General features: G+C 41.2%; 1 protein-coding gene across 2 annotated transcripts in view; it reads left to right on the top strand.

Moving 5' to 3' along the window:
- The first annotated feature begins 342 nt into the window (after positions 1-342).
- The window catches only part of ADAMTSL1 (ADAMTS like 1), an 890862-nt gene continuing 867096 nt past the window's right edge, over positions 343-24108 (top strand). For both annotated transcript variants that reach the window (XM_074330338.1, XM_074330337.1), the window contains exon 1: positions 343-904. In XM_074330338.1, coding sequence (XP_074186439.1) covers positions 818-904 — 87 coding nt within the window. In that variant the 5' untranslated portion in view covers positions 343-817. The remainder of the gene's footprint in view (positions 905-24108) is intronic.

Below are 24108 nucleotides of genomic sequence, written 5' to 3'. Positions count from 1 at the left end.
TTTCCCTAGACCTGGTTTACACAACAAGTTAACTCCATAGGAGAATCTACGCACCCAGGGGACAGGTCCCCATGGACAGACTAACACACCATTACGTTCAGTACTGCTCCATTGCATGGGTTCGCGAGTTTCTTAATCATCTCTCCCTCTGCACATGCACAAACTCTTCCCCAGTTTTTGTAGGGACTTGCTTGGCTCCCGGGCCTCCGAGTTCCAGGCAAAGTGCGCAGAGAATGGCCCTGGGGACTTGTTCCTGAGAAAGCCCTAGAGTCCTGGAAAAGCTTTTCTTTCTCAGCCGGCATTCACGCAGGGCAGGCAGGATGACATTACAAACCCAAGCAAGGTGTGTAGGGCCGGACCCTCGCTTTGAAAAGAATAAATAGAAGTCAGCAGGTAGCCCCGCTCCCCAAAACGCGCACCGCGATCGCTCCCGGGGCGGTTGGGTGTCTGCGCTCCCCGCCTTCCCTGGGCTGACACACGAGGGGAGGAGCAGGAGCCGGAGGGTGTGCTGGGGGGGTGGGGTGGGGGTTGGAGCGCGAACCATCCCGAGCCAAGATAAGCAGCACATTCACAAATAACGCCCCCACCCCGAGCGCACACGCTCCCATTCAAAGCAGCCGGGCTCCGTGGCCTCAGGAAGGCTCAGAAGACGCGGCTGCCCGGCGCAGCCCTGCCCCGCAGGCGCACGCTCCACACGCGCACGCCTGGAGTCCGTCCGCCCGCGGCCGCCGAGACCTCGCAGCCCGCGCGGGAGGTGGCTACAGCTTCCAAAGAGGGGTCTCGCCCAGGACTCGTCCCGCTTCCCCGCTGGTGGACGATGGCGCGGCTGGCGGCGCCCTGGCACTCGGCGCTCTTGGTCCGCATCTTCGGCAGCACCTGGTGCCTGCTATTTGTTGCCGGACAGGTAGGGCACTTTGCACGTCTTGCGTCCTTCCTCCTGGCATTTTTCTAGTCCGCGACGGTGGAGAGCGCTATAGCTTGGGGCGCGCTCTCGCCAGTGAGGGTCCATCCTGGAATTGCGCTGCCACCCGAGCTGGGACAGGTGGCGCGGGGTTGGGGCTAAGGCGGCCCCTCGTGGCGAGCTCCGGGCTGGCTGGGTCAAATCTGCGATGAGCCTCCGCTCAGCTTCCTGGGGCCCTGTCCCGGGTTCCCGCCGGCGCCGGGGTCCTGCCTCCAGCTGGGCAGTCCGGGCGAGGAGGCGGTGCCTGAGCCCCAGTACCGCGTTCTCCCAGGAGTCCGCCACCCCTCATCCCTTCGAAATGGTCCTTCTCGGACCCCGGTCTCTCCTTCGTGGCGGAGGCTCGGGCGCTGGGACACTCCTCCTTACTTCCGTCTTTCGCCTGACTGGTGAACTTCTGAAATCGTCACCCTACGGCCCCCGCATCCGAGGGTCGGTAGCAGAGCACTCGTTTAAGATGTGCAGACACTAGATCAGGTGGGCTCCCTGGTTTGGTGCCTCTGGAGAAAAGGTGACCCCGGCCGGTGCACGAGGACTCGTCCTCACCACGCCCCCCTCTGAATGCTCCTAGGGATTTCTTCTGAGCCAGAAGGGGTGAAGGAATTGGGGAATTCTCCTGAGCGGGTGTCTCAGGCCCTGAGGCTGCGCAGAACGGCCCTGGTTGAGTGACTAATTCAAAGTCGGCTTGGCAGCGGTTTATTATTGAAGGACCCTGGAGGGAACCGCTTAAGGAAGGGGGCGGGGGTCGGTCAAACCCAAGATGCATGTACCGTCTTTGGCATTCGCGCTTTCCAGAGTCAGGTAACTTGTGATTAAAACTCAGTTTGTACATAATTTAGCCTACATAAATTTGCTGTTCACAGTATTAGTTGGGTAATTCTGGGAAAATGCCCAAATACTCTTGGCCGGAATTATCGCCAGATAGCCTCCCTTTCCTCTGTTTTGCTTATGGAGACTTGTCCAAATCGGGGGATTTCCTTCCCTTGCTTTTACTTAACGTTTGAAACTTGTTTTCAGATCCTTATTTTAATGGTCATTTTGATTGCAGTCGTGCACTTTTAGAGGCTGAGGACCAAGAATGATGGCTAAGAAGGGCCCAGGGCAGGCTGACCAGCAGGGACTACCCTAATAAGTGACAGAAATTTTCAACAGGGAACACCTGCTTAGATTGGAGTATGGAAAACCATTGCAAAAGCTTGTCTTAATTATCAGCAAGTTTTATTCCCAATATGCTTTGCTCCATGGCTGGGCTTCTCAGAGGTGGCTATATATTAGGATTGCCTGTGGGAGTTCTTGAAACGCCCTATGCTAGGGCCACGCCCCAGTTGGATTGCATCCGAATCCTGGGGAGTGGGGTGAGGCTTGGGCATCAGAATTTATAAAGCTCCCAGGTGCTTCCATCGTGCAGCTGGGTTGAAAACCACTGTGCAAAAATCTGTTCTTATAGAATCATGACCCCGAAAGGAAAGTCAAAGGGAAACAGTAAAGAGGGCCTAAGAGACAGGCTCAGGAGAACATTTTAACGTGGAGCTTCCAGTCCTGGCTCTGTCCCTAACTAGCTGTGTCATTTTGCTCAAGGCCCCTAACCTTTCATTTCCTCATATGTAAAAGGAGAGTGTTGGCCTATGTTTTTGAAGGTTCTGCCAGCTCCAAAAACACCAGGCAGGTTGACATCTAACCAAATCAAGACAGAATGCCTTGTCTTATTTTTAAATATCCGCAGGGATAGCAATTCTACGTTATCCTTGAGATTTCAGTAAAATATCTAGTAATATTTGAGTCCAGCAAAAATGCATCACATAGTTTTCTTAGACTTGTCGTGCTTTTATGTTTTTGTTTTGTTAGTTTATACTTTACCACTCTGCCTTTTTAGACCTCCTTTAAGTCATTGGTACCTTCTGAACGTTCAGGACAAACTGATTTTCCTAGCATTACACACCTGTTCTTCCTTGCTGTGCTTCTCAACCAACTTTCTTCCGGAGGAAGATGATGAAAGCAGATTTGAGCCTTGTGTGTGTGTGTGTTGGAAGTGGTTTATTGTTTAACTCCAAATGACTTTTTCTTGTTCCACTCCAGGGCTGCTCTCCACATGTGAGGAGCCTGACTAAACTTGTTAGGGAAGGGATAGAAAAGAGTTTAAAGTGGTTGATGGGGTCCGTCTCGTGGTGGAGCGCAGTACTTTACAGTTAACTTACTCAGGTGTTGGTCAGAAGCAGATGATTTTGCAACACTGTTTAATGTCCTCACTTTTTAAAAAACCACATGTGGCTTATATCTAATCAGCAAATTAAACAGACCAGAAACTTGAGGACACTTAATATGAAATCAAGAAGAAATAATTCTATCACCAATAGCCAGTGCCAAATGATTTGAACATTGTTGGGAATTTTTACGTTCTTTAACCAGTTTTTAAATCAAAGCACTCATACATGAAAGCCTGACTAAAAGAGTTATCAGACTTCTTATATATATTGTAGCCATACCCTGTTTCTCTGAAAATAAGACCTAACTGGAAAATAAGCCCTAGCATGATTTTTTCTAATGCATCTTTTGGAGCAAAAACAAATGTAAGACCCGGTCTTATTTTGGGGGAAACATGGTAGTAAAAGGAAGATTTGTGTTCAAGACCTTCTGGCTCCCTAAACTGAATGACAGCTGAGCTTTAGTTTCCACAAGTCCAAAGAACAATTTAAACGCAGATGAAAATTATTTGGAAATCCCAGAATTTCTCCTTTCTTCTCACTGAATTTCTTCTTTCAGAGGTTATTTCTCTCTTGTTTTGGCTGAATTACCATCCTAACTTGCAAGATTCTTTTACTTCCATGTGCAACCTGCAGGTAGCTCATTCCTTAGATTCTTATGAAACTGATTATTTTACAGATAATCAATTTCAATTCATCAGCTGAAGCCAGATTCATCGCATTGGCCAAATTGATCCCAGATAAGGAAGTACATAATAAACAATTAATGGTTTAAACCAATCGGGATTATTGCCTACTTAATGATTTCTGCAACCCATCTGTAGCAATCCCCTGCAAAAATAAACAAGGTTGTAGGAGAGGGTTGTACCTATGTCTGCACAAATCCACTGCTATTGCTTAAAAATGTCCCATCGTAGTGGCCATTCACATTCTTTTGGTGGTATATCAGTGGTAGCTCATTCAAACATTAAGGTAGAATATTTTTATTCACTATGTATTCTAAACTGAATCTTGTTAGGAATTCAATCAATGAAATAAATAGTTTCAGGATGCTGGAAAGATTTTGTGCCTTTGTGGGCATCTGATTTTCAGCTAAAGACTTTGAAGAAAAGAAGACTTGCTTGTCTCTTTGTTGTCCTCTTGTATGTTCTTGCTCTTGTTTCATTTTTTATTGTCATTCTTACGATGATGATAATTCTGCATGGTTGAAAAAATACGAAGGGCTTATAAGGAAACAGCAACTTCCTGCCCTACTCTTTCTCCTAATTTCAGATCCCACAGCCCACCTTTTTGTTTTGTTTTGTTTTATATTATTTTGAGGCATAATTGACCTACAGTAAATGCATATATTTAAGGTATACTGTTTGGTAAGTTTTGACATATGTACACCCGTGACACCATCACTGAAGTTTCCTCATTACCCTTTGCAATCCCTCCCTGCCGCCCTTCCTTCCACCCAACATCACCAGTCAAACAGTGATCTACATTCTGTCACTATAGATTAATGCATTTTCTAGAATTTTATGTAAATGGACTCATACAGTAGGTAGACGCCCTGTTTTGATTTGGTGTTTTTTCATTCAGTATAATTATTTTGAGATTATCCATAGTGTATCATGTATCAATTTGTTCCTTTTGATTACAGAATGTTACATTGTAGGATACATTAGTTTGTGGTCCATCAACGTTCAACTATTGATGGACAGTGTGTTTCCAGTTTTAGGCTATTACAAATAAAGTTGCTATGAAAAATTGTGTACTATCTTTGTATGGACATGTGGGTTAATCTATCTTAAGTAAATACCTATGAATGGAATGGCTGAATCATTGGTAGGTATATGTTTAACTTTTTAAGAAACTGTCAGTTTTCAGAAGGTAGTACAATTTTATTTTTTATTAAATTTATTAGGATAACATTGGTTAATAACATTGTATTCTCAAGATCTATCCGTGTTGTCACAAATGGCATCTTTGTTTATGGTTGAGTAGTATTCCATTGTGTGTGAGTGTGCGCGCGCGCACGCGCACACACACACACACACACACAAACACACACACCATCTTTATCCAATCATTCATCAAAGGACACTTAGGTTGTTTCCATGTTTTAGCCACCATGAATAATGCTGCCATGACCACAGGGGTACATGTACATGTATCTTTATGAATAAGTATTTTCAAAATTTTGGGGTAGATACCCAGAAGAGGGATTGCTAGGTCATATGGTAATTCTATTCTTAATTTTTTTGAGGACCCTCCCTAGTGTTTTCCATAGTGGCTATATCAGCTTACATTCCCACCAGTAGTGTGTGAGGGTTGCCTTTTCTCTATAGCCTCTCCAAAACTTACTCTTTTCTTACTGATAATAGTCATTCTAACAGGTGTGAGGTAGCCCATTTTACATTCTTACCAGCAGTGTAAGAGAGAGTTCCAGGTCTCTGTGTCTTTGCCAACACCTGGTGAGGTCAGACTTTTCTTTTAGCCATGGCAATAGGTGTAGTAGTAGTAGTAGCTTGTTCTGGGTGATAATTTGAAATTACCTGATGATAAGAGAGCATTTTTTAATGCGCTTATTTAGAATCCATATATTTTCTTTGGCAAAAATTTCTATTAAAATATTTTGTCCACATTTTATTGGGTTGTTTGTTTTCTTATTATTGAATTCTTGAGAATTCTTTATACATTCTGGTTGTAAGTCCTTTGTGAGATGCATCATTTGCAAATATTTTATCCGTCTGTGGCTTGTCTTTTTGTTTTCTTGACAGTGTCTTGGGGTAGGCAGAAGTTTTTAATTTTTATGAAGTTGAACTTATTGCATATTTTTTCGTAGATTGTGTTTTTGTTCTTGTTTTTAAGAAATATTTGCCTAACCCAGATTACTGATGTTTTTCACCTATAAGTTTTATAGTTTTATATTTTATATTTAGTCTATGTTCCATTTTTAGTTAATTTTTATATGTGGTACAGGATATGGATCAAAGTTCATTTTTTGCCAATGGATATTTGTCATGCAGGGCGTCCGGCAGGGTCTCAGCTCCCGCTCCCCACATAAGAATGCAGGACACAGTGAGGTCAAAAAGGAACACCCACGGAGCCATAAGTAGGGGAGTCATACCACTATATTCTCACTGGCGGCATCCGCCTCTCTGCAATCCGCTCTTGCTAGCTCAGCCACTATCTTCTTGGTAGCACCCCATCTTTCTGCTAGCGTAGCCACAGCAGTTATATTAGTGGCCAATGGCTCACTGGTTACAGCTGACTGCCAAGTAGCCACAGCTGATGGCCATCCAATCACAGTTGATGGCCGTTTACTACCTGAGCCAGCACCTGTCTATGTGAGGCCGAGAGCCTGGAAACTGCTTTCTGGGGCTCTGTCCCCACAATATTCAATTGTTCTAGTACAATTTTTTGAAAAGACTATCGTTTCTTCACTGAATTGCCTTTGCGCTTTTGTTGAAAATCAGTTGTCTGTACATCTATGGGTCTATTTGCAGATTCTCTATTCTATTCTAGTTAATTGTGTGCCTATTGCTATGCCAGTACCACACTGTCTTTAATAATGTAGCTTTACAGTAAGTCTTGGATTCAAGAAATACGATTCTTTCGACTTTGTCCATCATTTTCAAGGACATTGATTTAACTACCCCATATGAGTTTTAGAATCAGTTTGCCGGTTAGAAAAAGATTTGTGCAGGGATTTGATGGGGTGTTTTTAATTTATAGATCTATTTTGAGAGAATTAACCTCTTAATATTGAGGTTCATCATCCCTGAACATTATATAAACTATCTATTTAGGTCTTCTTTAATTTCTCAAAGCAATATTTGGCAGTCTTCAGTGTATAGGTCTTACATATTTTCTCAGACTTATGCTAAGTATTTCATATTTTTGATGCTTTTCTAAATGACACTGTTTTTTAATAATTTCTGACTGTTCCTTGTTAGTATTTAAAAACACAATTGCTTTTTGTGTATTGTTATTTTTTGCTACTTTACTGAACTCAGGTATTAGTTGCAGTAGCTTTTGGGGCTAGCCCACCAAAATTTCTACACATATGATCATATCATATGCAAATAAAGGCCATTCTTCTTTAGCACTCTGGATGCTTTTATTTTTCTTGTTAAATCACAGTGGCTAGCACCTACACTACAAGGCTGAATAGAAGTGACAGATATCCTTGTGTTGTTCCTGATTTTAGGGGAAAATGACTTGATATTTCTACATTCAGTATGATGTAAGGTACAGGTTTTCTGTAGATGCTGTTTGTCAGATTGAGGAAGTTTCTTTTATTTTTCATTTGCTGAGACCTTTTTTTTTCATCCAAAATGGATGATGGAGTTTGTCAAATGCTTTTTCTACATCCAATTATTACATGATTTTTTTTCATTTTAGTGTGTTAATATGGTGAATTACATTGATTTTCAAATGTTAAACCCACCGTGCATTCCTGGGATAAGCTCAAGTTAGTGATAACGTCTTATCCCCCCCCCCCCCTTTTTTAAATATTTTGGATTCAATTTACTAAAGTTTGATTAGAATTTTTACATCTTTGTCTATGAAAGATATTGGTTTACAGGTTTCTTGCAATGTCTTTATCTGGTTTTAGTATCAAGGTAATGCGGGCCTCATAGAATGAGTTGGGAAATAATTCCTTCATTTTCTACTTTCTGGGAGAGTTTGTTTACGAGTTCTTCATTAAATGTTTGAAAGAATTCACTGGTGAAGCCATCCGGACCTCACCGGTTACATGTGAAGATTTTTAACTACAGATTATCTATTTTGTCTTGAGTTAGCTTTGGTAGTTTGTGTTTTTTATGTGTCTATTGTTGAATTTATTGTCGCAAAGTAGTTCATAATGCTTTCTTATAAATATCTTTTAAATATTATTAGGACTTGTAGTTATCCTAAGAATATCTAATCACATCTATCATTCCTAGTCTTGATTATTTATTTATCCTTTCCTTTTCCTAATCAGTCTGCTTAGAGGCTTATCAGTTTTATAGATCTCAAAGAATCAACTTTTAGTTTCATGGATTTTCTCTGTCGTTTTGTTTTCTATATCATTAATTTTTCTCTGTTACTTTCTTCCTTCTATTTTATGTTTTATTTGGTCTTATTTTTATAGTTCCTTAAGGTAGATGCTGAGGTCATTGCTGTGAGAACATTAGGGTTTTTACATACAGGTGTTTAATGATATAAATTTTTCCTCAGTGTTGTTTTAGTGGAATACCATAGATGTGTTTTCATTTTTTAGTTCAAAATACTTCATTTCCCTTTGACTTTGGATATTTTGAAATGAGTTGTTTAGTTTCAGAAAATTTGGAGATTTTCTTGGTATCTGTGCTATTGATTTCTAATTTAATTCCCCAGCGGTCAGAGATCACACTTTATACAACTTGAATCCTTTTATATTTATTAACATGTGTTTTATGGCCTAGAATATGGTCTATCTTGGTAAATGTTCTATGTGTATTTGAACAGAATTAAAGTTTCTACACATTGGTGTCCTCTAAATTTTCCTGATCAGTCCAGTTGTTATTGGGTGGAGTATTCTATCAATGTCAATTCAACAAGAAGGTTGAGAGTATTATTAAAATATTCTGTACCTTCACTAATTTTTATATACTGTATCAAGTATTAAGAGAGAGAGAGATATCTTGCAATCTCCATCTACCATTGTGGATTTGTCTGTTGCTCCCTGCAGTTCTACAAGTTTTAGTTTTCCTTATTCTGAAGCTCTGTAATTGAATGCATAATCATTTAGAATTATGTTGTTGGTGAATTGACCCCTTTGTCATTATTATATTGCCTTCTCTATCTCTGGAATATAAAATCTACTTTGGCTTTGGCTATATTAATATTGGATAACCATTTTTAATTGTTTGAGTTTCTCATATGATAGTTACTTCCATAGTTTTTTTTTTTTTTTTTTTTTTTTTTGAATTGAGGTAGCATTGGTTTGTAACATGATATAAGTTTAAGGTATACAACTTTATAATTCAACATCTGTATACATTACAGCATGCTTACCACCAAAGGTCTAGTTTCTATCCATCACCTTACAATAGACTCCCTTTACCCATTTTACCCTCTTTCATAGTTCTTATAGTATACTATTAATGTGATTTATCATTTTCTATTAGATTTCCATTATGGTATGACTTCTTAATTCTCTTTCACATCCTATTTACATCATTCTTTCATGATCTTTCTATCACATTTTAAAGACTAAATGGTCCATATTAATATATTATAATGACCACAGTATGTCAAGCAGTGTATTAGTCTATTTCTTCTAGTATATTATCTTTGTTAAATAAAACAAGTCTATTGAGATACGATTCATATACAACTTATCTACTTAAAGTGCAGTTCAGTGGTTTATTATATTCACAGATATGTGCCACCATTATCACAGTCAGTTTTAGGAAGTTTTATCACCTCAAAAAGAAACATTTACCCTTCAGCTAGCACACTCCTACTCCCCCACCCCAATCCCAAACAATCACTAATCTACTTTCTTTTTCTGTAGATTTTCATAGTCTGGCTTTTCAAAGTTCACAATATGGGAACTTTTGGTACTGGCTTCTTTCACTTAGCGTGTTTCAAGGTTCATCCAAGTCCTAGCGCATATCAGACCCTTATTGCTTTTATGACAGAGTAATAGTTCATTGTATGGATATACCACATTTTATTTGTCCATTTGTCTTTATGGATGGATATTTGGATTGTTTCTACTTTGGGCCGTTACGAGTGATGCTGCTAATATAAACCATGTGCAAGTTTTTGTGTGGACATGGGTATTCATTTTTTTTGGCTAAATATTTCAGGCTTTGTAGGCTATAGTACCGTCTCTGTCGCCACTACTCAACTGCTTTTATGGAACAAAAGCAGCTATAGACAATATGGAAATGATTGACCCTGGCTGTGTTCCAATCCAGTGTTTACCAAAATGAGTAGTGGGCCAGATTTTGGCCCCCTGGCCATAGTTTGCTGACCTCTGAACTAAAGTCTCGTGATCCTTGCCTTGGTGTGGGTAATTTAAATTTAGTATGGCAAGTTCTTTATGGACTTTCAGTAACTCTATGTCCTTTAATTCAGGGAATATTTATTTTCAGATGTCTTTGATAATTTCCTTACCAGCATTTTATGTGTTTGTTTTTTTGTGAAACTGCTGTTAGCCAGTTATTAAGCCTCCTAATTGACCTGCTATCATTCAACATCTTTTGTCTTATTGTTACCTTTTTGTTATACTTTCTAAATAATTTTCTCAACTTTATTTTTCAAGTGTCTTTAGATAGACTTTCAACTAATATTCCTAGTTGTAGGCAAAACTTCGCATCCCTTCTTTCCTTTTGCAACATCAGGTGTCTCCAGGTTTGAAGCCATTCTGAAGTTTTACAGACCAAATGGTCTTGCCTCTCGTCCTTGTGTCCCTGTGCAGTGACAGTTCTGTTAAGTCACTTACAGGTCCTCCACCAATTTTCCATATTCCAAAAATGTATCGGCATCTTGTGTCTGCTGTTGTCCCCTTTCCAGTTCTCTTGACATCTTTATGTACTTACTGTTATATTAGCGGACATTTAGGAGAGAAAGGAGACAATATGGTGTTCAACCACCATGTTTAACTGGAAGTTAGCACTGTTTATTCTCTTTCCTTACTTCTATTTCCCTGTCCTGAGCCACCTCCAAATCCCATTAAAGCACCTCTTGGTTATTATGTACACTTTTCAAATACTCATTTTTAATATTCAGATACTTTTTGTTTCCCAGTGTGAATAAGAATTTGGTCAGTTTTACAAAAAAGAAAAAAAAAAAAAGACACTAGATTTTAGGTTCAAAGATCCTGGTTCTAGTTCTGGATTTACTGACCTTCTAGGCAACGAAGAGAGTCACAGTTTTTTTCAGGGAAGAAAGTCAGTGCTCACTGACTGCCTGCTATTTGCCAAACAGGATAATAGTTATTTTCTCCATCCCTATTTTTGTGTTCTCGTTTTAAATGTTTCAATAACTGTTTACTTCCTGTTCCCTGCTTAAGTAAATATAGTCTAATGTATTTGCTCACAAATACAGCACAGAAACATTGTTTTACAAATTTTGATGTTAATATTTGAAAACAGTTTTATGAGAGAACATGGAGTTAACATGATGTAAAGATCTGGCCTTAAAACATCATATGTGGTATTAATATTTATTCTCTAAGGTGTGATTGAGGTTTAGGCTCTTTTTGTGGTGGAGAATGGAGATGAGGTGAAATGAATGAGGAAATAGTTTTGAATAGTTAGTAATTCCGTATCAGTTTTAATATTTTATTTTGCACTGGGATGATCTCTAAATAGAGAGTTATGCATTTTTTTGGGGGGGCGGATGGAGTGGGTGGTGCAGGGGCTACATATTTCTTTTCAGCTCTGTCCATGACTATAGGATTTATAGCCGGAAGGAACCTTACAGATTCTTTAGTCTTACAGTCCACAAACTCCTTTGTGCATAAGTCAGTTTGGCTGTATTACATAATTCCAAAAGTCACCAAAGAACAGAGCTGTCCAACTAAAAGCTGAGAAGCTTTTAAATGCAGATTCCTGGGCCTCTTAGAAATTCTGATTCAGTAGGGAAAGGATGGGTCCTAGGAATCTGCATTTGTTTGATTCCCCTTCCCCCTCACCTGCATGCCCACAGAGGATTCAGCTGCAGTTGGACTAAAGACCGCATTTGGGGAAACACTGATCTGATCTGTCTTATTTATGGTTGTGAGAAATAATGTCCTAGGAAGTTGAGCGACATGTCCCAGTTTGTTAGTGGGAGAGGTGGGAGTGGACCACACGTCTCATAACTCTGTTCGGTGATTTTTCCCACCAGAGCATACACTGTTATTTTAGTGTCTAGTTACATCATGAACTAAAGATATGAACCACCAGCTTAAAGTGTCTTTATTTGTAGTAACCTCAGTTTTTTATAAATGGCTTTCAGATGTTTGGGAATAGCTTCAGCTCTCAGTCACTCTGCCTGCAGCAGAGAAATGATGGGGGGGCAGGGGGAGGTGGTGAGCAGGGAGGAAAACCCTCTGTCCTTACCCCCCTCACATAACCTGCTGGAAACTGGCTTCTGTGTATTTTCTCCTCCAGTCATCATGCCCCTGGAAGATTAACAGATACTTATTTAGAAAACTGTCCAAGGCATCCAGGAACTTGACACTTGATGAAAGGGAGAGTACGTGCCGCTGAACACCTTCTCTCCTCAAGTGCGATGTAGCAACTGTTGCTACGTTCTTGGAGGAAAGGGAGGAAATGTTTCATGTGCCTATTTAGGATATTCTCCCCATCTCTGTCACAAACCAGCCAAACAAAATACACGCTCTCCACCGAGTCATGCCCAGTCTATGATGTACTACTACAAGTGGAAAGGAGAGACATTTTCTTTGCTGCTGATAGTTATTGCTAAAATCATTGTGCTCATGTTATGAAGAATGAGAACATGATTGTTTTTTCCAGAAATCAGCTGCAAAGAAATAAAAGCTCTTGAGTATTAAAGAGTATGAATGGGTGTAAGCTGCAATTATTTTTAAAACTGTATTGGTCAGGGTGGACAAGATTAAGCTGTGGTAACAAACAACCCCCAAATCATAATGGCTTAACAAAGGTTTATTTTACCATCAGGCCACATATGCTGTACGGATTGTCAGGAGGGCTTGGTTTCCTGTGTACCCTCAGGAATCCATGTTCACAGTAGCTCCATCTCACCCTGTGTGCTTCCATAGCTGCCAGGGAAGGGGTCTTTACGGCTCTGCTTTCCCCTGGCAATTAAATGCTTCCACTCAGAGTGGCACACATCACTTCTGCTCACATTTTATTGGCCAAATGAAATTCAAGAAGGTTGAATGTGTAATGTTATCAGGAACCCAGAATGTTCTGTCTTTGGCTTTGGTTTCAATCTCATTAGCTTTTGCAAACTTTCAGACTTCCCAGAAGGGGCCTAGATGTTTCACTTTTCTGACTGCGTATGATATATGAACAGATGTTCTCTGACATGACTGGAAAACCACTGAAAATGATCTTTGACTTACTATTTTTAAAAAAAATTAAATTTATCATTGGTAAAATATACATAACAAAAAATTTACCATCTTAACCATTTTTAAGTGTACAGTTCAGTAATGTTACGTGCATTCACACTGTTAAGCAACCAATCTCCAGAACTCTTTTCATCTTGCAAAACTGAAACTCTCCATCCAATAAAAAGCAACTCCTCATTCCCCCTGCCCCTGGCAACAACCATTCTGCTTTCTGTCGCTAGGAACTTGACTATTCCAGATACCTCGTACAGTATTTGTCTTTTTGTGCTTGACTTATTTCTTCTAGCATAATGTCCACAAGATTCATTTGTGTTGTAGCATGTGTAGAATCCCCTTCTTGTTTAAGGCTGATTAATACTCTTACCATATTTTATTCATTCATTCATCTGTCCATGGACACTTGGGTTTCTTCCACCTTTTGGCCATTGTGATTATCGATACAATGAACATTAGTGTTCCATTTTGTTTTAGGTGTGCTTCTTTTTCTGTATAAAAGAGAAGCAACACCTACTTCAGACATCTACCATGTTTCCCCGAAAATAAGATCTAGCCAGACAATCAGCTCTAATGTGTCTTTTGGAGCAAAAAAATTAATATAAGACCTGGTCTTATTTTACTATAATATAAGACCAGGTCTAATATAATATAATATAATATAATATAATATAATATAATATAATATAATATATAAGGTAATATAATACTGGTCTTACATTAATTATTGCTCCAAAAGACTCATAAAGCTGATTGTCCAGCTAGGTCTTATTTTCGGGGAAACACGGTAGTTACTATTTCGCAGGCCCAAGCAACCATTATTTAAATGATGGACTGACAGGCTCACTTTGGGAATATTCTGCCAATGGTTCCAATAAAAGTGGAGTGATACTCTACCCACCTCCTGTACATTTAACTGAGTCATTAGAGCCACTGGACTCTGGTGTTTGGTCTTGGATGTAACCTTCAAATCTTGGCATTTTCCAAGATAGGAGACAATATGTGGCTAGCACATCATTTTTCCTCTGAAGATCCAGAAGCATGGCAAAAAGAAATTATTTTCTCCCTTTTTGTGTGTCTGACTCAAGTACTGTGTGACAGGAGGTCAAATATGAATCAATATGTAAAATGTAGACATGCAAATTAATTGCATGCATAGCACAGATGTGTGGAGGGGTAGGGTGGAATTTTAGGAACAGTGCTGAAAGGAAAGGAAGTAGACCACGATTCAAACTCTGCTTGCTACTTGCTAATTGCATGATTTTGGACAAATTAGTTACATAGCCTGTCTGAGTTTCATTCCCTGCCCCCCCAGCCTCCGGAATGAAGAGCTTGGATTACATGATCTTATTGTGTTAATACCACTTAATTGTAACCTCTAAAATGAATAGGGGTTTCCAGCCTTTTTAAATATGAATACCTTTTTTAACACAGAAAAATATGAATAGGTAGATTTTTTAGAAATGAAACCAGAGTGTGGCAACTCCCCTGCTTAACACCCCAAGTGGCTTCTTGTTGCCTTTAGACCATCATTTCTAAGCCTTTTTCTTCTATTATTGCCTCCCGTTTTAGATATTTTAAGACATTTTCCTCAAAGCCACCCCCATCTCTGTGAAGTGTTAACACTATAACCTCTCTGTTTACATGTGCTATGGCCCTTCGAAGGTCTTCAAACCATTGGGTTATCTAAGTCCTCTCCCTCTCCCCCAGACCAATTCCCCCCCGCCCGCCGGGGACATGGTTGGCCCCACTGGGAATGTATGTTTTCGACTACGATTGAAAATCCTTACTGGTCTTCAGGGCATGGCATGAGCCCTCCCCCTGCTTAGCTCTCCACCCGCCTCCCACGCCCACCCCTCGCTCACTACCGGCCAGTCCACTGGCCTCCTTTCAGTTCCTCAAGGGCTTCAAGCTTTTCCAACTTCAGAGTCTTTGTACAAGTTTTACTCTTTCTATATTTTTAATTAATTAGTTTATGATCATCCATCTGTTCTCCAGCTTAAATATCTCTTTCCCAGAAGAACCAGTCCTTCCAACCCCCCCTGCCCTAGTCTATATTAGATCTGTTATTCTCTCGTGAAGCCCAGTTTCCTTCAAGCACTTGTAATTTGTAATGATGCACTTATTTGCATTTTTATTATATGTCTGCCATCCTCAATATATTGTACACTGAGGGCAGAGACTGTGACTTATGTTCCTCTGTATACGTCACATTTAGCTCAGTGCCTGGCATTGTTAAAAAAAAAAAAAAAAGTTATTGACGTGGTTTTCAGAAAACATGCAGTGACAAAAATGGCTCTAAACTTCGTATTGCTTTTTAAATGTATACATTCACTTAAACCTTCTTAAGATGAAAATAAAATAAATTTATACATTGCTAATCGCAATATAGCACCTGTATTACACATATTAGGTAAGGAAACACTAGTTGCTAAAGCAGGAAAATCCTGAAATATCAGTGTTTTAACCCACGAGTTTATTCCTTGTTCCCATGAAAGTCCAATTAGCAGAGCTAACTTGGGGTGGAGGGTCTGCGCAAGCCGTCATTCAGGAGCTGGGTGGATGGAGACTGTGCTGCCTTTAAGGTGTGGCTTCCAAGGTCACCTTGCTGCTGGGTCTGGATGACAGACGGGGAAGAGAATGCTGAGAATTGCATGGGAGGTTTTCTTGGGGGTAGTCTTGGGAGTGGAATGCATCAATTTCGCCCACATCCATTTTCTGCATTCCTGAGCAGACTCAAATCTCCAGTGGAGTCCCAATCCCTATTATTGCGCCCTAGGAACTCAGTCACATAGCCACACCTTCTAGCCAGGGAGGCTGGGAGGACAACTGAGAACTCAAGAGGGAAGCTGGCCTCTTCCATAACATGCTTGGAAAGTCACACATATATACCAGTTGATGTCTAGATGCATGTGGACTTACAAACCACTTTCAGTAATTCAGGGGCCCGTGTGGAGTCCATGACTCAGAGAATGGGAACCACTGAAAAACTAGGAATATGTGAGTTTTATTCTCGGAGAGGGTTTTGTCTAGTTCATTTTTGAAATGAACAGGAGAGGTAAAGTGGACTGAAGTTGGGGGAAATAGGCTGTGGATTAGAAATGCACTATATACTTCTCACTGAACAAAACAATTCATTGCCGTAAAACAACTAATCTTCCCAGGCCCTTCTTATTTAGCTGTGTTCAGAGACTACAGATTAGCATCTTGTCAACTGAATGTGAGCCCAGGTGGGGTTCTGGTTGGGCTGCTGGCAGTATTGTCATTAATAAAACGGAGCCTTTTACTCATGGACTGTTTTCAGTTCCCAAATCACCTGATAAGCCCTATTCTTTTGGTGAACTACAAATAAAAACTAGTTCTCCATCCCATGGGGCTGTTAATCAAATAGTGCCTGTTTGTTTAAAGAAAAGGAAGAAAAAAAAAAGGCCTATTGCATGTCTGGCTCGTAATACCACAAGGCAATGGTAATTGATCTACGAAATAATGATACTGGGCTTTTATCTGGGCCAAAGCTTACCTGGCCATCCTTCTGGTTGGCCATTCTTCCCCATGCCATGGTGTGGGAGTGGAAATCCAAGCCTGGGCACTTCTTTTGTGCACAGTGTGTGAGCCTTCTCAACTCCTCTCCTCAGCAGAGAGAAAACAAGTTTCCGAGCTTAGCGGGTGAGGGTAGCTGCAGTATTACTTCCATGTCCTGGTACTGAGGAGCTTTGGAGACTTGTCGGCTCTTTTCTTTTCCCTTCTACCATCCATCTAACTCTGTAACCTAGCCAGCCCTCTGGAAAAATTGGGAGAAAAAAACAAAACAGCATTTAGAGACCAAGTGTAACCTCCAAATAGAAAAATGCCGTACATTTTAAATTCTAAAATTTCAAGCAAGTGAGTTGGCAAATTGGATGTTTTTTCAACAAGTATAAACATGTTCCTCCTCCTGCCTCGTTCAGCTCTTTTGCTTTTCCTTTTGCATGAGGTGCAATTTCAGCTCAGTGTGGTCCTGTCTGCTTTCTCTGCTCCTGCTGAAGCTGAAAAGCGTTTGATGGGCATTATCAGAAAGGTGTGGCGGTTGTGAACATCACTCCAAAGCAGGCTGGCGAGGTCACACTGGTGTCCCTCTTGGTGCCTTAGTATGATTGGTAAAGACATTTATGCTGAGGTTCCAGCCAGACCCAGAGCCAGACAAGGGACCTCCCCACGTCAAGCAGCTGCAGCATGGCCAAACTTCACAGTTTTGCTGACTTACAACAAATTGGTGGATAATCATCTTCTGCGCATTATAAAAAAAAAAAAGGTCTTATTGAGAGCAAAACAGCAAAGTGGAAGCTGGGTGGGAACAGCTCTGTGGGACCCTGCGACAGCCGGAGTATTTGAATTACATTTAATTTGATTCTTCCTATGACGGGCGATGGGTGTCCCTGTATTTGGTAACATGCCATGTCCTGTTGGATTTTGTTCTAGGTCTTCCCCCAAGTAGAAGATGGCTATTCAGAGGAATGCTTGTTGAGTGGGAATTTGGGAGCCTGTCAGCCAACCATGTGAGCTCAAGCAGTTCTCCTTCCTTGCAGCTGGAGCTGATTATGTTTTTAGCTGCCACTGTTAATGAGTCAAAAGCAGCATCTGTGGAGAGTGGGGTTGTCACTTCCAGGGCGGTCTGCCACTTTGCCATCAGTCGCTCCAGAGTGGGTCCAGGGGGTAGAACAGATAAAGCTGAATGTTGGATGTGTGGTTCTTTGAGGTTCGTTTCCAGGGAAAATGGGAAATGATTGAATTGGACATTGAGTGACTTGACATTACACTCTGTCCCTCTTATGCTTTTTATGTCCTGGTTGCTTTTGTATTAATTAGGAGATCTTCTAGTGGTAATCTCCATTTTAGTTGAAGGTGCCATAGAGTTCTCTCTGAATTTTAAAGGCTCTGCCTATAGTCATTAATTTTGGGGTGATTTCTGAAGCTGAGGCTTTGAAACAGATAATGGTCAGCCCTTCCACTAAATTTATTTTATTCATTTCTAAGTCTTTTTTCTGTGTTGGATGGGTGATAAATATATTCCCTTTAGTGCAGAGTACCCCAGAAAATGTTTCCATTTTGAATACAGTGGTCTAAGTAATCAGGTTCTTACCACAGATTATTCTCCATGTTGTATTTTGTTGTTGTTTTCAAATGAATTTAAGTGAAAGCTCTTTGAAACTTTTTCAGGAATCCATAATCTGGTAACTTCTCTTGTATGGTGACCTGATATATGATATTTTCCCCATATTTTAGGACACATTTCTTCAAGTGGTTTGACTTTTTTGTTTTCTGTATTTGATGGATCACTTCTTTCAGACCAATTAAATTAGATAGATAAGGCTTCAAGGAAAGGACTAAGCCCTATATACACCTGGGTCCTCCCAAATGCCCAGCCACACATCATGCGTAGTAGACACTCCTTAGATTAAGTTGTATGTGTCTCCTTTGGCTGCTGTAATGTATTCCCATAAATCGGGTAGCTTAAGATGAGAGAAACCGATTCTCCCCCAGAGCCTCTGGAGGGAGCATGGCCAGATATCCATGTCAGCAGGGTCATGCTCCCTCCAGAGGCTCTGGGGGAGAATCAGTTCCTTGCCTCTTCTAGCTTCCGGTGACTACAGCACTCCTAGGCATTCCTTGACCTGTGGTGGCATCACTCCAACCTCTGCCTCCGTCTTCCGATTACCTTCTCCTCTGTGTGTCACACCTCTCTCTGTCTCTCTCTTGTGATGGCATTTAGGACTCCCTGGGTAATCCAGGATAATCTCCCCATCTAAAAACCCTGAATTTCATCACATCTGTAAAAGACCTTTTCCCCAGACACTGGGCATGACACAGGAGCCATTATCAAGCCTCCTGTGCTCATATATGGTTCCTGCATATTCTTGTGGCCAATCATTGGAGCCTCATCGAAAGTACCTAACCTCAAAGAGACTTGCTTCCATTTTATTTTTGGTGAGCTCTTTGCTTCAGGTCATTTCTGTTTATTTTAATATCCTCCTGTTCTTTAATCTCTGTCTTTAGGATATCAAATTATTTGCATGGAAAATGGCTTTCACTGCAGTGAGAACGGCTTTGGTCTTGGCAGTGTGTGTCATTCATAGTTACACATGCCATCTGGGACTCAGGACACAGTATTATAGCCATCGACACTGGAACTAATGAAAAGCTGGGTGTGGTTTACTATGAATATGTCGGTTAGAGGGCATCAGAGTCTTGTCGTTAACCATGCATGTCATTCCCCATAGTCTCAGTTTTGAGCGTTTTACTAAGATTCACTCCTGTTATTTTTTTCACAATTCACTTCCTCTGGAATATCCAGCTCCATAATTCAACTCTCCTGGAACCTACAGGCCGTGACTGCTATCACCTTTTCACTTACCTCACTCACCTTCCTTTCCTCCATGTCCAGCTTAAATGCCTTGGCCAACCATTATAACCACTGCTTCAATTTCTTTCTTCCTCTCTCTTTGGTGCATTCACTTGGCTAAACCTTAACCAAAGTTTGTCCCACCTATGCACCTGAATGTGATGCCTTTAAATTCAGAATCACTGTCCTCCGATGGGCCATGATACTGCTCAGCAATCATACTGGATTTTCCCCGTCCATCCGCTCTCCCACTCTCTTTGATGAATATTTCATTTCTTTTCTCTGATCAAACCTCCCACTCACAACTTCCTATTTAATGGAGAAAAGGAAAGCTTGGAAGAAAACTTCCGCATCCCCCCCCAGCCATCTAGTTCATGTATTCTGGCTTCTCTCCAGTTATGGCAGGTAAACCATCCACTCCCCTGACAAAGGCCAGTCTTCCCACCTGGTGTCTCAGATCCCATGCCCATTTGCCTATTCAAGGACATTACTCTAATAATTCTGTCCCCTTTTTCTGCGTCCTTTTCCTCCCCTCCTCCCTCCCTCCCACCCCTAACTTCTTTGCACACTGAATTTTTCCCATCAGCCCACAAACATATTCTTATTTCTGTTGCCTTAAAAGCTTTCCCTTGATGCTACTTGCCCCTTCATTTACCACTTCAGTTTCCCACTCTCTTGTACATTGAAACTCCTTGAAAGTGTTGCCTATATTTGCTCTAAATAATCTCTTGAATACGTTGTAGACAAGCTTTCACACCATTCATCCTCTGACACTTTTCATCAAGTAACCCTCATAATGCCAAATCCAATGGACAGTTCTCCGTCTTCATTTTACGTATCACCTTACCGCAACACGAATGGTCATTCCCTTTGCCGGAAAACGTCTTTCATCACTTGCCCTCCAGAACACCACTCTCCTTTCTTCCCCCCTCTCCTCTATTTGTCACACCTCACACCTAATTCACTAGCAATGCTCTGAGCTCCTCCATCTATAAGTACAGAAGAAGGTCACTTCTTATGTCTTCTGTGTCACCATCTTGCTTCAAACGATCCAACTTTGTCTGGATTATTGGAAAATCTGTGTGGTTTATCCAACGGGTCTCAGCTTCTGCTTTTAGCTACCTTTAGTCTCTTCCAGGCACAGCATCCTGGTGCTCCTGCTAACCTAAGCAGGACGTGGTACTCCTCCACTTAATAACCTCCAAGGCTCTCTCATCATCTCCTCCTTCTCATCTTAGAGTAAGAGCTACACCTTTGAAATGGCTGATAATGCCCTATAAATCTGGCCACCTCTGATCCTCTCTCCTCCTGGTCTCCAGCCACATTGGCCTTCATACTGTTCCTTGAACATGCCAGGAATTCCTTCTCTCAAGGTTTTGTATTTAGCTATTTAGAAAATGAAACAAAACAAAAATTATGTCTTTATGCTCATTTCTGTTTCTTCAATTTGGGAACAAATCTGCATGTGTATGTAGTTTTTCTAAGCATCATTTCCTTGCTATCTGTGACATATAAACTGTATCTGTGTGAAATGAGTTTACACATAGAAAGACCCTTGTGCCTTACGTCAATTTACAGACTTCTTATCTGTCCCTTTGCAGCTCCACACAGTAGTTGAAATCCTCACTGTCATGCATTTTGTAACTCTGTGGCTCATTTCTCAATTGTGATTCTTTTATCTCTAACAATTGGGGTTTCCTCAAAACTCATTGGTACCATAGACCTAGAAGATTGAAGGGACCCTAACATAAGTAGAAGCTTGCAGATGACAGAGGCCATGGTTATGACCAAGGCTTCTCTCATCCGGGACCTGTGAGCGAAAGAACAGAGTCTGGGTGCTGGCTCAACCCCAGAGTTGTCAGAGTGACCTCAGGCAAACCTCCTAATCTCTGTGGCCTTTGTTTCCCATCTGTAAAGGGATGAATCAGTTACTCTCTGAGACCTTTTTAGCCCAAGCAATCTGTGCACGTGGGTGGGGCACCACTCAGGCCATCAATACCTGCTAGATCATATCGGATCTTTTCTTATCTGTCTTTCTCTTTTCTTACCTGTGCTTTGCCAGCTGTCATGTTAAAATTTTCCACCAAACAGCAACACCAGAGACAGAGGACTTACAGAAGGTACCACCCTTGCTGACTGCCAAATATCTCCCCAGCCTACCCACTGCCTGCATGGATGTGCTTTTGCTAGAAATTGGCATGGATGTGCTTTGGTCCCCATTTCACAAATAAATGTTCAAGTACTCCCTTAAGGAGTGAGACGCTGCCAGTGGTATCGGCAGTGAGTTTTATAATTATTTTTTGATGCTTTCCATGTGACTTTCGGTCTGAGGGTGGTGTATTTGGCTGGCTTGTATTGACAAGTTTGCCATGGACGTGTTTCATACCTGCCGGCCACGTGGGAAACAGAGTGGTCAGAGGGCTCCTTGTTCCTCTGGCCCTCTGCTAGCGTCTGCACGTGTCGGGTGCTATCTCTGCAGCTGGAATGTTGGCTGGCCTGTCTGCCGTTGTGCCTCATGCATGGCTGCTGCCCAGGAGAGCTTGGGCAGCTGCGATATGCTGAGTCGGGCTTTAGAAAGCTCTTTCCCTGAAGTGCTGTTGCAGGTAATGATGCGGGATAACCACACAAGCACATTGCTGTGGGCCAGGCTCTGGGTTGCGTTTACCTTTCATCCTTGTGATAGCCGTTCCAGGGGGGCTTTAGCTGCGTGTTAGGGCGGATGAATGTGACCTTGGTGTTAATTACCAACCACTGAAGAGTTGAGTTACATGGAAACCCACACCTTTCTGATTTCATAGTACATGTTCTCTGTACTGCACTAAACTGCCTCTTAGACACAGCCAGTGCTACGTAGTCTTAGATCCTTTATGGTTAATTAGATTGTGATGGGTTGATCAGAAATCCAGTTCTTAATTCTGTTACATGGTTTTATAGAAAAAAATGATTTCCTATTTTTAAACTTAAAAACTTTGGTGATTTAACCCTTTGTAGGTTTGTTAGCTTGGTTTACTTGTCTTAAGTGCCATTTTAGGGGGATTGTTATTCAGGTCTGATTGAGACAATTGAGGTTAGTTGAGAATTGGCCTCCTGAATATTGTAGGGCATGTTAAGTTTCCTTATCTCGCTTAAAATAAATGAAACATCGCCTCTACCAACAAAATCACTAGACATAAGGAAACAAGGAAGACGCCGATGCTTTCTTTTAAAACACGTACGTCTTGAGGCTTGAATCAGAATGATAGGGTTTTACAGTTCATGCCTGTTTAATTGTGACATGCTGCTCCTGCTTGCTTTGAAGTGGGGGAAGTAATAGAAGTTTAAGGAGGAGGGAAAGTGACGTGGACACCCAATAACTCTTCTCCGGTGATATCCTGATGAGTTAAGCATAAATGAATCAGAAACAGATGGATTTTTTTTCCCCTCCTTGAAATACACATGGGTTTAAAAACCAAGGGAAACTATGCATGGGGCGGGGGGGAAGTTTTTTGTTAAAGCCCAAATGTTTGAATTATAATTTAAGATCTTCATAGGCCCCAGCTAGTGGTCGTGTGTACTCATCTCTCATTTAGATGGGTGTGTGTGTAAGTCGAACATTTAAACTATTCAGTGGAGCTGCTGTCAGGGAGGCATAACAGTCCTGTAAAATGACATAAGGCACCAGGGCCTTATGTGCAAACTCGTTTCACATGGGGTCTTGGGTATTGAGTAACATGAATTTCATGTAATTTGATTCTTGAAAATTTCATAAGGTTTACCTCAATCTTTGTGTGTGAAAGTGGAAACAGTTTCAAAGGGTTCCCCCCAGGTGCTGTGCTGGGCATCTTTACTGTTCATCCTTCTGCCAAGGGTGGAGTGTCATCTCCATGACCTTGTGCTTAGCTGATTCTCCTTCAGTTTCTTTGGTCATTGTTTCAGGTTCCATTGAAGCTGGTATTCTCCATGATTTGTTCCACTAGCTGCAGGTGTTTCTATGAACTTGGACTTCACTGTAAACTGGAAAATGGCAGAAGGTGTCAGTTGGATATCAGGAAACCCCCTGACCACACAGAAGCTGAGTATGAGAAGTGATTACCCGGTCATCTTCTTTTGATAAGGTCCTTGCTTGTTGACTGTCTTAACTTGCTGTGGTATCTTTGAGGAACTCTGGGAAGGGTGATCTTTTGAGAGCACATTTTTACAAATTATGAAGCTATTAACTCCAAGCAGGTCCATTGTTTTCCCCTGATATTTCTGGCTGGGTATCTTGCCACCATCTTTTAACCTGGACAAGGGGAAGACCCATTTTTTTTGGCAAATTATTAAACATCTTCTCTGCTTAATGCCTCAGTCCATAGGAGGGAAAATATCCCTCCTTACGCTTTGATCTCTCCACAGTGAACTCTTACCAGTTCTTCCCTTTTTTTTCCCCTCACAAATATCCATCAGTTACCACTTTTACTCTCCATTTGTATAGCTTGGTACCTTCTGTATGTAGTTTAGTCACCTGGTTTAACAATGACTGCTTTAC

Source organism: Rhinolophus sinicus, linkage group LG04 (assembly GCF_036562045.2).
Source record: "Rhinolophus sinicus isolate RSC01 linkage group LG04, ASM3656204v1, whole genome shotgun sequence".
Taxonomy (NCBI): domain Eukaryota; kingdom Metazoa; phylum Chordata; class Mammalia; order Chiroptera; family Rhinolophidae; genus Rhinolophus; species Rhinolophus sinicus.
Note: the sequence above shows the minus strand (reverse complement) of the source record. Positions and strands in the feature narration are given on the sequence as shown.